At 39.0% G+C, this 16844-nt stretch overlaps 1 protein-coding gene across 2 annotated transcripts; it reads left to right on the top strand.

The window, feature by feature from the left end:
• The first annotated feature begins 2406 nt into the window (after window positions 1–2406).
• LOC122670909 lies at window positions 2407–14145 on the top strand. Of its 2 annotated transcripts, none has more exons than XM_043867952.1 (2): window positions 2407–2573; window positions 13548–14145. In XM_043867952.1, exons 1-2 carry the CDS (start codon window positions 2530–2532, stop codon window positions 14128–14130), a joined length of 627 nt encoding a protein of 208 aa, XP_043723887.1. In that variant the 5' UTR covers window positions 2407–2529; the 3' UTR covers window positions 14131–14145. The 2 variants fall into 2 exon arrangements, with proteins under 2 accessions (XP_043723887.1, XP_043723880.1); XM_043867945.1 differs by having other exon boundaries at window positions 2412–2570; window positions 13539–14145.
• The last annotated feature ends 2699 nt before the right edge of the window (window positions 14146–16844 follow it).

Below are 16844 nucleotides of genomic sequence, written 5' to 3'. Positions count from 1 at the left end.
CAAATTGGATTGATATGAATGAAGTTATGAACCACAAAGTCTTGCCTACCGATTGCAAGCAGTGCATGCACTTCAAGTTTGCACAATTGAAACATGAAAACCTACTAGTTGAGGAGTTTATTGCCAGATTATATTGTTACACCATTCGATATGATTTTGAGTTGGATGAAAAAGTATTGGTGGCATAAATCTGCAATTGTTTGCACCCTCAGACCAGTGCTGCACTAGCATCGAATGGAAGATATTGTACAGATTGCATATAAAGTAGAAGAAAGTCTAAAACGAGTCAAATGACCATATACTCGAAAGAAATTTTCAAACATTTTTCACAGGGGTAACAGTTAGAATCACCAACAATCTTTCCCTTAGGAAAAGTCATTCAGCAAACCACATTCTACTAAATCACCAACAATCTTTCCCTAAGGAAAAGTCATTCAACAAACCACATGCTACTAATTCATCTACGACATCTTCACAGCCTAATCAGCAACCATATTCTCCACCTCGGCGTGATTTTGACATGATATCTTCACGACCTACCCAACTGTATTCTCCGCCTCAAACATAGTTTCGACAAACCTTCTATGATGCAAAAGACAACCATTCAGTGTTTTATATGCAAATGATACTGACATGTCACTGCTCAGTGTCCCAACCGTTTGTAGGATTACCAATTTCTAAGGAAAAACCAGTGATACTTGTTGTAGTTGACACGTTATTAAAGTATGCTCATTTTAAGTCCTTGTTGCATCCATATGTCCATGGGGGGTTACTCAGATCTTCTTCAACCAAGGATTCATTTGTCTGTGATCGAGACCATACATTCACTAGTATGTTATGGTCATAATTATTCAGCCTCAATGGCACCTATTTTAATTACAGTTCAACTTAAACGGACGATCACAATGAAGTTATAAATTGCACATTGGAGATGTACCTATTAAATTGTGCAGTTCCAGTCTTATTGAATATGAAAGGAGGTTATCATGAGTGAAAAAAATTTGCCTCAACATCTATTGGCCATCGACAATTAAAGCAACACCATTTGAGGTGGTGTATGGGAGCTCACCACCTACATTATTTACTTATGTTATGAGGACAACACGTGTTGAATCACTGGAGCAGCGAATGCTTGCTTGAGATGGTATGATCAAGCATATGCGGAACCATATCCAAGAAACTCGAAGCGGTATAATATGAAAAGGGTATATATGATCGCCACCACTGATAAAAAGAGTTCCAAGTGGGAGTTTGGATCTGTATCAAACTCTAACCATTCAAGCAAACCACACTCTCTCTGGTAAGAGATTCTAAACTGTCGCCCAAGTTTCATGGATCATATCAAATTGTTTAGAGAATAGAAGGAATTGTATACAGGCTTGAGTTGCCAAAGGAATCATGTATACACCTACCTTAGAGAAAAAAAAACCAAAAACAAAAAAAGAAAAGAAAATTAGAGAAAAATTCCTGTATGTGAGATCGTTTGATCCACCACGTATGAAGATGAAGGAATTAAAGAAGAGAGAAAGAATGCTAACCGATGCTGTGTGTGGACGTGTATTCAAACAGCCCGGTGCAAAAAGACACGCCCATACAAAGTACCGGTTGCGGTTCCTTTTCCATTAAATATGGGAATTATAGAAGGGAAAATTACATGATTAGCTACTTTTGGGTTTTCATTTACAAAACTGTCCACCCTATGCTTGAGTTAACAAAAATAGACAAAAACAAGTTAAGGTTTACAAAACTAGACAAAATAGTAACTTTGCCTCCCACACTTACTTTTTTAGATATTTTTACCCTTGTCATTGCCTTCTCATCCATGCATCCTTCGTTCTTTTGCAACCCTACCTTTGTCCTAGCCACTGCCATTCTCTGCTACCCCAAGTAACAGAGGAAAAAAACAAGAGAACTTTTTAGAGGGGATCTGCCGAGGAAGGAAGGAGAGTCACTGTTTTGTTTAGTTTCATAAAATTAAACTTGTTTTTGTCTATTTTTGTTAACTCCAACATAAAGTCGACAGTTTTATAGATAAAAACCCAAAAATAGCTAATCATGTAATTTTTTCATTAAAAAATACCAATTCAACGCCACTCTCTTTCTTTGTGTCACTGGTCGCAACACGCACACAAAAGAACGGGCTGCTTCCAATTATCATATTCAAAACTTCTACTGGACTTTTTAAGCGGTCCTTGAATGCCCTTCTGTATGACTATCTTTTTGCCACGTGTTCAAATAATGTGATTTTTTTTTAAAATTTTATTAAATAAAGAAGATATGGTATTGATTAAATACGATATGGTCCTCATGTGTATTCGTGCGTGTAAGCAGGGACCGGAGTGTGGATATGTGTGGTACATATTTAAGCCGTGCAGAAAGCACTTCCTAGGTGCGCCGTCCAGGAATTAAGAGCTCGAATCATCCATTCGAGTCAGAGACTCAGAGCTTGTTCAATATCTCCGACTTATCTTCATGCAATAGAACTCTAGAAAATTTTCTTTGAATTCTTTTGGGTTCTTGCACTCGTACATGGCGATTAAACTGCCGCAACAGAGCTTCGTATATTCAAGGTCCAAAATCTCTCATCCTTGTTGTTCGATTCTGTTTCCTCTATGGGTTTTTATTAGTTTTGATTCTTAAGCTCTACTCTGTTTTTTTTTTTTTTTTTTACGGTTATTTGGTTCTCCTTTGTCTAGTTCCATTCAGTTAGGTTATGCAAACGTACGGTAGGTTGTAATTCAATTGGTTTAACTTAATTACTTCCCCTTTTTCTTCTCGACTAACATACATTTATCACATCTCGCGGAGTTCTGGTGGAATTTTCTGTATAATGGTTGCGGTTGTGTGGTTATGATGAGTTCGCATTCAGTTAAACTCTGCACTGCCCATCGAAACAGAATGTATCATTGTAATTCGAACCTGTTGGGCAGGAGCTTTCAGGAGGACCTATGATTTTATTTCATGGCTCCAGACTTTAGTTTCTGAGCCAGACCTGCCACAATATTGTGGATGTGCTTATATATTTGTATTGACTACAGCAGGGGTGGGGGTTTCTTCTTCTTGTTGCTGTTGTAGTTATCCCCCTCCCCTATTTGTTTTCTTGGTGGGTGGGGATCAGAGTAGAAAGAAGACAAACCTTGTGTAGTAAATGGCTGCGAGTGTTATTGCTATTAAGGATTCGATCACATTATTGGGTGGTAATGATGAAGACAATTATTATCGTGGTTATACGAGCCTCCGCAATTAAAGTAAGAAGTTAAGCATAGAAAAGCCCTTCTTTGTTTATTTTTTGATTGACAACAGAAATAAGATTTTCATTAGCTAAGGATAATTCTGCATAAACATGTATACTGGTTGATGCAGGAGCAATTCGTTGGACTGGAACGAACTTGTTTGAGAGCTCTGACCGAGAATTGGGCCCGAATTGGGATTTGGGTCTGGTAGGATAAATTAGATTTTTTCTTTATTAGGGTGATATGTAATCTCTTAATTATTTGCTTGGAGATAGCTACATAGGTAGGGAGATAGTAATTTCCTTAGTTGAGTTGATTTATACTTCTTGTTTGGAGTTCTCTTAATATATTGGTTTGTAACCGATGAAATAGATAGATTTTGAAGAATGAATTGACTGTTTGTTTGGTTGAAGCCTGCTGGCTTGTGTGAACTCCCCCCTTTCTTCCATGTGATCCCTCTCTTTCTCTTTTATCTTTTCTTCTCCATTATTATTTTCTTTCTTTTATTCTCTTTTCTTTCTCTGTCAGTCTATTCTGCACTATGTCTTTAGCAGCCCTAAACCCTTGGATTGAACTCTTTGGGACTCCATCAATTCGAGCTGAAATATAGGGGTTTAATTACTTACCCTAGGGCGATCGAAGTTGCCTAATCTGAGACCAGTTGCCTGGACTGGAAGTTCCAACTTGAACTTCAGTTCTGGTTCTGTTCTTCCGCTACATCAAGCTGCAGAGATCAATACCCTATTATTTCTTGGTCCATTGGGTTTAATGTTAGTTACTTCCAAGAGGAGTACGATTTAGAAAGCTTACCGTGAAATTTCTCCATGATTGGGTCCCTTATGAGAGAGACCTCACAGCTGAAATGCACTCCCTTCCCGCTGGTTTTCTGCCTCCATTTTTTGGCTGGAGGTTGAAGACAACCCCCACAATATGTCTCCTGTTTAACCCCTTTTAATTTTGTTACTGAAACTACCCCTCTACCATATTAATTATGTTTTGTCCCTTTTTTTTTTAAAAGTTTGTTCCAAGATAGTCATTGAACTTTAATTTGTATTTACCTACATGCCCTGAGGAGTCATATATTGTTCCATATCAGTACTAGAATGTCATCGTCCCTGGTGTTTGAGTTGCTTAACACTTGGGTGGACCCGTGGCGAACCCCAATAGGCTTTTGTGACCCGGTTCCGCATCACTGGTGAATTATTTAGCTAAGTACAAAAAATAAAGAACTTTAGATATACGTATCTATAGTTCACAATTATACTTCCAAAATGCTCTGCCAGTTGCTGTTTTAGTCATTCTTTGAGACAACTTCAAAGTTCTAACTTCTTTGCTTCACAAACCCCCAGTCCTTAACCAACTCCCAACATCTGTTCATAACTGCGAGATTCTTTTCATCTTATCTTCAAATATTCTCTATTTCTTTCATTCAACAGTATATCTAGCAAATTTCTCGAGGGATCATTTTCCATACAAAACTAACTACAGGGGATGTCTGAATATCTGGCTGCTTTGTAAATATATACTTCACTGCAGGATGGGGACCGAGCCATAACCAAACAGACCTAAATAATACGACTATACACCTACTTCCAACTCTGATTCAAGAAACATATGGTGGTTAGTCTCCTCAGCCTTGAAACATAGATACATCCTGTGGTCAGCAAGTTTCAATTTGATCAAGAGTCGCTAGCTTCTTCAGTGACACCTGTGTGAATGCATCTGTTTTGGGGAGGTCCTACTCTTCCCTGCATTTTCTCTGTCCCTTATCATAGATACTTCATTAGTTAAGAATTACATATAATTTGACCGAAAATTGTCTTCTAATAATACTTGTGAAGTGGCTGCCTGATGGAGGGACCATATTTCTAATGATAGTTCTTCTTCATCATGTGAAGAGGGAAGCGACTCATTTAGCTGACCGTCAGGCTAACTTGGGTGTTAGGCTGCAGTCTTGTAGTCAGTGGATGGGAGGTCTTCCATTCCAGAAGAGATTGTAATTTCACTCTTTCCCTCACTTCTCATCTCTCTGTGGGACTGATAAGAAGTCCCATAGCTGTGAGGCTTAACAGACAAAGAAAACGGTGGATATTTCTGGGTAGGTTAGGAGAAGAGGGAAGCCTGGAAGAAATCAGAGTTGCAGGGGAGAGAAGAACGCATAAGAAGAAGAAGAAGAAGAAGAAGAAGAAGAAGAAGAAGAAGAAGAAGAAGAAGAAGAAGAGGGGGGGGGGGAGGAACGCACAAAATCAGCCACGCAGGCTCTTCACAAACACAGACTCAATTCATCTTTTCAAATCTATTCAACGATGGGGAGTTACACCATATATAAAGAGAATTAAAAGACTCCAAAAAATAAGACTAACTCTCTAACTAGGAAACTAATTCAAAAAAGGAAACCAAGAAGGAATTGTGAAACCAAATATCCTACGGAGCTAACAAAACGAAATAAACTAAAAGACATTATTTCCCCAAATAACATAAATTCTTAAAATCCTGCTAAATTCCAAAAACTCATTCTGGATCCGGTTCATCTCCATCTGGATACTCAACTGGGTTTGGGTCGATCCAAGGTAGTGCTCCTGCATCACTGCCATAGTGGTTTTAATTATCAGAAGGGGCAAATCTGATGTTCACTCTTAACTGCTTTATCAAATCTCTCAATCTACATCATGCCGTTATTGCTCATACTGAGCTTTCTTTCTGAGTGCATTTGAATCCTTACAGGAGGAGTTTATATGGAATAATTTATCACTAACTCTAGGATATACAGTTTTAGTGGTTTGGGCCTTCACTTATGAGTCTATAAGAGTGGTGTCCGTTCGATGAGAAGGATGAATAATGCCTTGATGGATAAATGGGTATAGTGTTCTAGGAGGAAGGAGAGGATCTGTCATTGCTAGCATGGGTTGTTTCAGGCCTTTTGGATGGGAAACTAGAGAGGTTCACATGACCTATTGTCAGCTTATCAGAAGGTGGCAGTATTGAACCAGGTCTAAGTTTGGAAAACCCAATCCTTTCCTAACCACTTTGGGATTTCTATGAGGAGAACGGCTGGTCTGTTGAAGTTTGCAAATATTGTGGCATAACTTAAATGATTGGGTGGTGGATTCTTTTGCATCCTTACTCTCTGGGCTTGAATGGTTGATAAGGTCTAGGTGGATCAGAGAGAGAGGGACAGAAGGTGGAGGTCTGTGAACTTGTGGGTTCACAGTTCAGTTAATATCTTTCTTCAATACATTCTTTGGTTGTGTGATGGTGTTTTACCTTTCCTGCCCATTTCATATGAAGCCCTATATTCATATCTCTTATGACTCACCATTTGGTGGGGGATGAATTAGTCACAGAGTCACAGTTGATCATCTTATTTCAAGCGGCCTGTAAAATTCAAACGTGGGCTACCTATGCAATCAGATGCTGATAACATCAAGTCATCAACTATGTTCTAAATTTCCCCTTCTCTCTTAGTATTTGTTCCCATTTCATGGTAAGTTTGGGCTCCCCATGGCAATCTCAGACTCACTGTTGAAGAATGGAGGTGGCTGCATTCTCAAGTAAAGTTACAGATCTACAGAATCTACTTCCATTTGCCTGCTGCTAGACTTTTGTAGAACATCAGATTATTTGATACAAATCTGCTCAAATAAATAAAGTGATTCACCAAGTGTTTGGTTTCTTAGTTGCATGGTCCTCCATTTTGGGTGTCTATGGAGCAAGGTTCTAGGTTTTGGAAATATTTCGTGAAGCCACGATATTTCTGTCAAATGGCCAAATTAGGTCCCAAAACTTCTAGGAAACCTTATTTTAGGCACTCTAAACATAGTGGATACTTTAGATCGTATAAAAACAAACCCAAAATGATAGTTTGACTTCAGACCTTAGGTTGTTAGTATACGTTGTACGCCAACCGCCAAGGCACCAAGTATTTACCCGATTTTTTTGACAAAATTCATTTGTAGGAAAAGTGATATACCTTCAACTTTGACTCTTACACAAAACTTCCACAAATGTAGTAAATTTTTGCTTTTGATGCGTTCCACTACTGCCTAACAACTTGTTCCACGCTTGTATGGGACTGATTTGGCAAAAAATTATGAAAAGTCAAGTTTCCACAAACCTTAGAGCCGAAACCAACAAAACCAATGAAATGGGTCGAAATTTCGACTCATTCTGTTCGAATCCATACATTTTATATTAAAAGTTTGTCTCATTTTGGTCCAAACCATACCGAAACCACACACATATCGAAATTTGGCCGAAACAACGAAATTTCTATCGAAACCTTGCACTTTTTACATATCGCATAGAGTTTTGTTTTGACATCTTACGAAACTAAAATATTTTGCAATGTTTTGCGAAATTTCAGTGAAACCTTGAACATTGCTATGGAGGCATGACTTTGTTATACTCAGTCTTGGGGCTCCATTATTTTGGCCGAAGATTTTCATGTCTAGATTTCTCCCTCTGATTGAACGTTGCTTTGTATTCTGTGCTTCATCCTTTTCTTTGTTCTTAAGAAAGAAAAATGAATAGTTAAATATGGGCCTATGGAAATTTGCTCTCAAAGGGGGGGGGGGTTGGAAACACATAAGAACTCTTGAATGGGAATGGAAAAGAGATGTAACTTCAGTTCCTTCGGAAATGGTACGATCTTTGGTGCAAGAAGAAGGTGATGCAGATTCATCATCAAATAGGGCTTGTTTCATTGGGAATAAGTGTAGGGTTGGGATATATATATGTTGGGCCTTTGTTCCCAAGGGTTTTCTATGCATTAGGCCACTTTAGTGGGGCCTGAAATAGGGGTATATAGGTTGCATACGGGATTAGCCCAATACTTAGTTTTTATTTTGTGTTTTTAATTGAACCGGTTTAAATTGGTTGCATCCAATTGGTTCAATTGGTCTAATTTAAGTGAAGTGATCCTATTGGCTAAGAGGTTCTTATATCCTATTGGCTATTAGGGAATCTTCTTTATTTTAAGTAGTTTAAGTTGTTTTAAGTCATTAGGACTCTATTTTGAGTCTATTTGGGTTTCCTAGTCAGTTTAAGTTGCCTAATAGGTTAGGGATAAGGTTAGGCCATTCCTTTTTAGTGTCTAAGCCTATTTTTGAGTCTTCTATATAAGTTTGTAAGGGAGGCCAGCATTGGATACGAATTTGATTAATGAAAAAGCTTTTGTTTGCTGCCATAGCTGCTGCTCTGCTCTGTTGAGTGAACCTTGTGAGTAATATCAAGGCTACCTTGTGGGTAATATCAAGGTGAAGGGATTGGTGGACTCCGATCGACTCCTTGCATCTTATAGATCGGGAGGTCCTTCTTCTAGTTCTTCAAAGCTGCTACCATTGAAGATTTAATCTTTCAAGTAAGTGGTTTATTAATTCAGCATTTAACCTTCTTCTTCTAATCCTCTAACCTAAGCTCCATCTACTCCTATTATCACCCCTTCCATTAATCTATAGATCTATTAGAACCCTAAAACCCTAAATCCAATTCTGCCCTAAATTGCAGAATTTTGTAACTCATCCAAACCCTAACTTCTTTATACCATATTGACCCCCTAGACCTGCCCATTAATACCCTATAAACCCCTTTCCCAATATCCAACCCTAACCTTAGGAATTGACCTAAATCCTAGTGCTGTCCATTCGAACCAGCAACCCCTTTTGTTATTTGATCCTGTTGTTTGGCTCCTAGTAGGCCTCCTACCTATCTAGGACTACATTAAGTGGTATCAGAGCTATGGCGGAGGGAAGCTCCAACCAAGCCTTGAAAGACCCACCTCCCTTCGTTTTCAAGAGCCAAGTTCGTCTACCCAATGGGAGCACAGCCATCTTAGTTGTTGATGAGAGGAGACGTAACAAAATTATTTCACAATCCGTGGTGGATATGTTGTCCCAATCAGGAGAGATTTGCATCGAGCCTACAGGTAAAGTCTGTGTTGAATTTGGGTGTTCTTCATATCATGATGGAGCTTGGTGTAAGCCGGTACCATCTCCAAGGATCTTTATTGCAGTAGGTTACAATTGGTTGGACGAGCGACAAGGTTGGATTGAACCGGAAAACAACTTGTGTGTCCTACCTGATCGACAGCGTCTATACCATTTGTTTACTCTAAAAGGATTACAACCAAAGGTGACCACATCGACTGTACAGCCACAAGGACTGCCGAACATGTCAACTCAACTGCAAGTGACATCGACTGTGTTTGAAGTTTCACCTATGGCAGATGCACCAACAAAAGATTCTACTAAAGCGGTTTGTGTTGAAGAGATTCAAGAACCTATAGCTAAAGAAATTCAAGTAGACCAAGCTGCACCAGTAGTTGAGATCATGGTTGAGAAGCTCGGCCATCAAATTGATGTGGAGGTCCAACACATAATGGTAGAAGAAACTACTGAAGAGGGCAAAGTAGACAAAGCTGAGGACATGGAAGATGAAGTGGTGATTGACAACACTCCACAAGAAATCATCGACATCCAAGATGTTGTTCTTGAAGAGGTCGAGCACATAGAGTTTGTTATGCCACTATGGTTCTTTGAAGAGAACGCTCCACGCATTGAAGACTTTATCCCCAATGTTCCCGCTTCACCGAAATTCTGTTTGGGGATGGTCAAAGCGGCTGATCACATGTTGATTCCCCCTCATCACTACAAAATTCGAGGACGAATTTTTTCAAGTTGGGGAGAGTTGATGCAGATTCATCATCAAATAGGGCTTGTTTCATTGGGAATAAGTGTAGGGTTGGGATATATATATGTTGGGCCTTTGTTCCCAAGGGTTTTCTATGCATTAGGCCACTTTAGTGGGCCTGAAATAGGGGTATATAGGTTGCATACGGGATTAGCCCAATACTTAGTTTTTATTTTGTGTTTTTAATTGAACCGGTTTAAATTGGTTGCATCCAATTGGTTCAATTGGTCTAATTTAAGTGAAGTGATCCTATTGGCTATTAGGGAATCTTCTTTATTTTAAGTAGTTTAAGTTGTTTTAAGTCATTAGGACTCTATTTTGAGTCTATTTGGGTTTCCTAGTCAGTTTAAGTTGCCTAATAGGTTAGGGATAAGGTTAGGCCATTCCTTTTTAGTGTCTAAGCCTATTTTTGAGTCTTCTATATAAGTTTGTAAGGGAGGCCAGCATTGGATACGAATTTGATTAATAAAAATTAGCTTTATGCTTGCTGCCTTTGCTCCATCGTGAGTGTGCCTTGTGAGTAATATCAAGGTTGAAGGGATTGGTGGATCTCCAATCGACTCCTTGCATTGTGAAGATCGGGAGGGCTGCTACTTATCTCCTTGCATTGTGAAGATTGGGAGACCCCATTGTTCATCTTCAAAGTTGTTGCCCTTGAAGACCTGTAACAAGTAAGAAATTCTGCAACTATTCTTCTTCCTTCTAGAAGGTCACATACAAGGTGATTTTCGTGAGAATTCTACCCAGCCAAATCTAACCATTAGAATCTGCTAAAAATTTGATCAAGTCTTTCTTAAACCCTAAGAGAGACTCAATTCAAATTTCAGCACCATCCACCCAGCCGATTGGCTGAAATTACAGTTTTACCCCTCTCTCCTACTTCTACTAGGAAACCTCCATAACTCCAAATCTGTCCATCAGTTTCAAACCAAACTTTCAGCATACATCCCTTACATCATTGTTGACACTCGATCCAAGTTTCAGCCCCAAACTCCCACTTTATCCCCTCCATTCCTTTACTCCATTAAAATCCAAAACCTGTAACACAATTCTGTCCAGAACTGCAGAATTTTAAAACCTTCCCAAATCCTATTATTTTTATACCATATTGACCCCCTAGACCTGCCCATTAATACCCTATAAACCCCTTTCCCAATATCCAACCCTAACCTTAGGAATTGACCTAAATCCTAGTGCTGTCCATTCGAACCAGCAACCCCTTTTGTTATTTGATCCTGTTGTTTGGCTCCTAGTAGGCCTCCTACCTATCTAGGACTACATTAGAAGGTGTTGATATGGGCTCACCCCCAAATGTTAGCTAACTCAAATATGATAAATAATGGCAGTTCTATAAATATATCAAAGGTAGCAAGGGAGAATGCCAATTTGGTAAATAACCATAGTTGTAAAGGGCTACTTTGGAAGGTGGATGTGGGTTAGGACACAAAGGTCTTTTATATTTTTTGTATGGGGACAGAGTTGGAAGCAATTATAAGTTATGGACAGACTTCGAATTAACAAAAAGCACATGGGTATTTATGGCATTACAGTAGAAAGCCTCTTTAATAAATAACCCAATTTAGGTTGTCTTCTTCAACCTCTAGAATTTGTACCAACGTCAATGTCTCTTGGCTTCAAGTGATGAAACTCAACCAATAAGCATCCAACCAAGCTGGAACTTGGAGATTGGATTCGTAACTCAGGTCCCTACTAGATGCAAGCAATAATCAGACCAGAAAATGAGATATGAGACTATGGGAAATTTCTGCGACTGAACCTAGTGGTAGTCAGAGGTAAAATCTCAGTTGAAAGGCAGTAACTCCTGGTAGAATGAGAAATCTGGGAATTGTTAGGAGTAAGGGGGAGTCGTGAATAGGCTAGCGTCAGCCCCTATTGACGATTCCTCTATTGGGGGTATTTTTGTCTTTGGCTGTTATTATGTTTTACCCTATTTAATATTATGTTTTGGGGGCAGTCAGACTAACGGCTGCAGCCCCAACTGTGCAGTTTCTCTCCTTCCTTCTCCTTTCTTCTTCTCTCTTCTTCACTTAAATTTACATGGTATCAGAGCACGAAACACATTGAGGTTGATTGTCATTTTGTTCGTGAGAAGCTGCAGCAAGGGATTATTTCTCCTCGCCATATTCGCACTGGGGACCAGCTTGCTGATTTGTTCACCAAGTCTTTGGGAAGTATGAGAGTGAATTACATTTGTACCAAGCTGGGCATGATTAACATCTATGCTCCAGCTTGAGGGGGAGTGTTAGGAGTAAGGGGGAGTCGTGAATAGGCTAGCGTCAGCCCCTATTCACAATTCCTCTATTGGGGGTATTTTTGTCTTTGGCTGTTATTATGTTTTGCCCTATTTAATATTATGTTTTGGGGGCAGTCAGACTAACGGCTGCAGCCCCAACTGTGCAGTTTCTCTCCTTCCTTCTCCTCTCTTCTTCTCTCTTCTTCTTCTTTCTTCTTCTTCACTTAAATTTACAGGAATGAAACTCCAGGGTGTGAATCGATCTAAGGTGTATGACCTTCACTCCAAATTTCAGGAGGAACTGTAAGGACTGGTTTGAGTTCGATTCAGATCTGGTTGGTTGCAGCCTTCCAGGTACCATCCAGGACAGAATATCAGTGTAACAATGAAGGGAAAAAACAGTAGTAGACATAGAAGAACAAGGAATGAGTAGAAGGAGCAAGGAAAAGAGATATGGAAGAAATCAGACCTGAGAAGCAGAGAAAATCAACCTCAACGATGGACTACAAGCATCTATTTGAAGAGTTGCAAACAAGAAAACCAAAATAAAACTGGAATAAAATTTGACTCTTACTTGGGAGTCAATAACTGAAACAACTTTAACTCCTACTTGCTATTAACAGCTCTAACTAGATAATGATAAAAGAGAACAAATTACAATATTATCTCTAAGTAACCTAAGTAACCCAATGTCTAATTGAGATCCGTATCATCTTGACTTGGTTTTGCTTCCTCTTATTTTTTTCTTTTTAACAATACCATAATGACCTCTGGTGCTTCTTGTTGGAGAGGATTCTTGTCATATAGGAAATTATGTACGATTTGGATTCTACAAAATATGGATGTATTTACTCCAATGTTTGTGAATAATATATGGAAATAACTAGACGTCCTTGTTTTTTAGGAAATAAATGAAGGAAAACTTCATGAAGCGATAAACTGACAATTAAAATTACTGTCACTAACAAGTAAAAATGCAACCAAGGGAGAAAATAACCATTAGTCTTGCCATTGAGCTATCTTAGTCTAATCCTTAGCACTGGAGGACTAAACTGATTTCACCATTCTATTGGTGACTTCCTTAGTTCCATTTCTATTAGTGCTATGTATGAGTATTCATGTAATAATTTCAATGTGAGTCTTTATATACACTGGGAGTAAATAAGTTTTAAACTACTGGATTTTGAGCATTTGTGACCCATGTGGTGAGTAACACAAAGGCCATCTCAGTATCTTGATTTAATTACTCTGTCGATGGTGTAAATGTGTCCACAATAACATTTCTTTACAGCCCTGATATATGCCTATGCTTTAGTTATTTTCCATCTCCATGCTTGCAGCTCATCCCTGATTTGTCTGTGCAGCTCTCCATGTCCATGCTTTACACAAAAAACAATTAGAATTCATTTTTTCTGCAAAGGAGGATCTGAAGTAAGAAGTCTACCATGCGACTTTCGCAATCCAAGGAAGAGATGTTGCACGAGACATGTCCTATCTGAGTATGATAAACACAGTAATAGTTGGAGATTGGTGGGCTTTAGAGCTCGCAATTCATTCTCCTATGAAGTAAGTAGGATTGGGCACCGTGCGTTATTTGCATCTGCTGATGATGGTGTAACAGTCAATGGAACACCCCAAAAAAGTTCCAGTAGTGATGTGGAGGAAATGAGGATCAAACTCCATCAATCTTTGGAAGGTGAAGATTACAACGATGGACTGATTCAGTCCTTACATGATGCATCCAGGGTGTTTGAGTTGGCTATCAGAGAACAGAGCTCATTATCGAAGATCTTTTGGTTTTCTACTAATTGGTTTGGTGTAGATAGGAATGCATGGGTGAAAGCACTATCTTATCAGGTTTTACCTTGCTATACCCTTTGCCAGTTTATCTATTACATGGATGCTACTAATATGCTTATTACTTTTTGGCTTTTTGTGAATGCATCCTGCATTTAAAATAGCATAATGTTGCTATATCTTAGATTTTTGATCCACAAGGTGATCATGTTCATACAACAATTTTGTCTGAATAAATTTGAGTTTTATTATTTTTGTGTCTCATAAGGCATATGTGGATTATTTTTAAATTTTGGACTCAAGTTCTGATTTTGATCAAGGATTCCTTAAATCTATTGATTGGCAGAATATTAGGAATGTGATAGGAAATCCCCCAAAATCAAATCTTATATATTCTTATTTTCAGATGCTTTAAAACACCATGTCTCATGATTTCATATATTAATAACTAAACCATGGCCTGATTAATTAAATGTCACAATGCATGCAACAGATGCATAGATCATGGACAAAGATGCACATGAAAGAAATGCATATAATACCCAGGGAACTAAAACTCGTCTCGAGTACAGGTTTTGACCAGCCAAATTCCGAGTTGGGGTATTCTTTTCTTCTTCAACTCGATGACTGGTTTCACTGGGTTTTAGACCTATTTTGGGGCTGAAACTTGGTACTCAGCCTATTTTGGACCATTTAAAGACAAATTTAATGTAGTTCTATATAGACAAAGCCTAATAGGAACCAGGTGAAATCAGAATTCTGTAACTGTTTACAGATGTGGTCTGTTTAGGGTAAAACTAGGGTTAGGTCTAAGAATTCAGGTATGATTATAGATGGCTTTAGTATGCAGGTGTAGGGGATTATTATGGTATAAAGAAAGTAGGGTTTGGATAGGTTTAGAAGTTCTGCAGTTTTAGGGTTAGGGTTTTAGGTTTCAGATTTTAGGCTAATTCTAGGGTTTAGGAAAGGGCTTTGGGGCTGGGTTTCTGGTTGAGTGTAGCTGGCAGGGGGTGGTTTGATCAGGCTTTGGTGGTGTTTTGATGGTTAATTAGGGCTAGACAGAATTTAGAATGGTTTTAGGGTTTTGGGTTTTATGGGAGATGAGGGGGATTAGGGTTTGAGTGGTCTGATTGGGCTGAAAGTAGGATCGAGTATAGGGGGGAGTGTGGTGGATGTATGCTGAAAGTTTGGGACAGATCTGATGGTGGGATGATGGTTGCTTAGAAACTAAGCTATGATTCGAAGGTGGAAGTTGTAGGTTTAATGGAGGGCTAGGTTTGATGGATGGAGGGGGGGTTTGGATGTGGTCTAATGAAGGGAATGCTGAGCAGATTGTGAAGGCTAGGGTTGGAGGATTAGAAGAAGAAGGTAATTGCAGAATTAAATAAACTACTTACTTGAATAACACTGATCTCCAACAGTAGCAGATTGAAGAAGAGCTAAGAGAGGACCTCCCGATCTACAAGATGCAAGGAGTCACTGGGGATTCCAGTCCTGCAATCCTTGATATGACTCACAAAAGGGGGGGTCTTGATATGACTCACAAGACTGGATCTCATAGGAGAGAATAGCAGCAACAAAGGCAGCAAGCATAAAGCTGAGTTTTTATTAATCAAAATTCGTATCCAATGCTGGCCTCCCTTACAAACTTATATAGAAGACTAAAAAATAGACTAAGCCTATTAGCTAACTTAAACTGACTAGGAAACTGAAATAAACTCAAAATAGAGTCCTAATCCAGCCTAACTAAACAACTAAAAGAAAAACTAATAAAATCACTTAAATTGAACCATTGGTTGAACCGATTCAATTTAAAACATCAAATAAAAAGCTAAGTATGGAAATAAAATTTAGTATTGGGAGCTAATCCCGTATACAACCTATTTACCCATATTTTAGGCCCATAAAAGTGGCCTATTACATTAGAAACCCATGGGATCAAAGGCCCAACATGTATGCAACCCAACCCTAGATTTATTCCCAATGAAACAAGCCCTCTTTGGTGATGAATCTGCATCAACTCTCCCCAGCTTGAAAAAATTCGTCCTCGAATTTTGTAGTGATGGGGGGGAAACAACATGTGAGTAGCAGCTTTGACCATTCCCAAGCAGAATTCGGGCTGCTTGTAGACTTTAGGGATGTAGTCTTTAAGGCGTGGAGCTTTCTCTTCAAAGAACCATAGTGGCATAACAAACTCTATGTGCTCGACCTCTTCAAGAACAACATCTTGGATGTCGATGATTTCTTGTGGAGTGTTCTCAATCACCACTTCATCTTCCATGTCCTCAGCCTTATCTTCTTTGCTCTCTTCAGTGTAGACTTCTTCAGTAGTTTCTTCTACCATTGTGTTTTTGGACCTCCACATCAATTTGATGGCCGAGCTTCTCAACCATGATCTCAACTACTGGTGCAGCTTGGTCTACTTGAATTTCTTTAGCTATAGGTTCTTGAATCTCTTCAACATAAACCGCCTTAGTAGAATCTTCTGTTGGTGCATCCACCATTGGTGAAACTTCAAACATAGTCGATGCCACTTGTGTTTGAGTTGACATGTTCGGCAGTCCCTGTGGCTGTATAGTCGATGTGATCACCTTTGGTTGTAACCCTTTTAGAGTAAAACAATAGTATAGATGGTGTCAATCAGGTAGGACACACGAGTTGTTTTCAGGTTCAATCCAACCTTGTCGCTCGTCCAACCAATTACAACCTACTGCAATAACGCTCCTTGGAGATGGTACCGGCTGATACCAAGCACCATCAGAGTATGAGGAATGCTTAAATTCAACAAAGACTTGACCTGTAGGCATGATGCAAATCTCTCCTGACTGGGACAACATATCCACCACAGATTGTGAAATAATGTTGTTATGTCG

Source organism: Telopea speciosissima, chromosome 1 (assembly GCF_018873765.1).
Source record: "Telopea speciosissima isolate NSW1024214 ecotype Mountain lineage chromosome 1, Tspe_v1, whole genome shotgun sequence".
Classification (NCBI taxonomy): Eukaryota; Viridiplantae; Streptophyta; class Magnoliopsida; order Proteales; family Proteaceae; genus Telopea; species Telopea speciosissima.
Note: the sequence above shows the minus strand (reverse complement) of the source record. Positions and strands in the feature narration are given on the sequence as shown.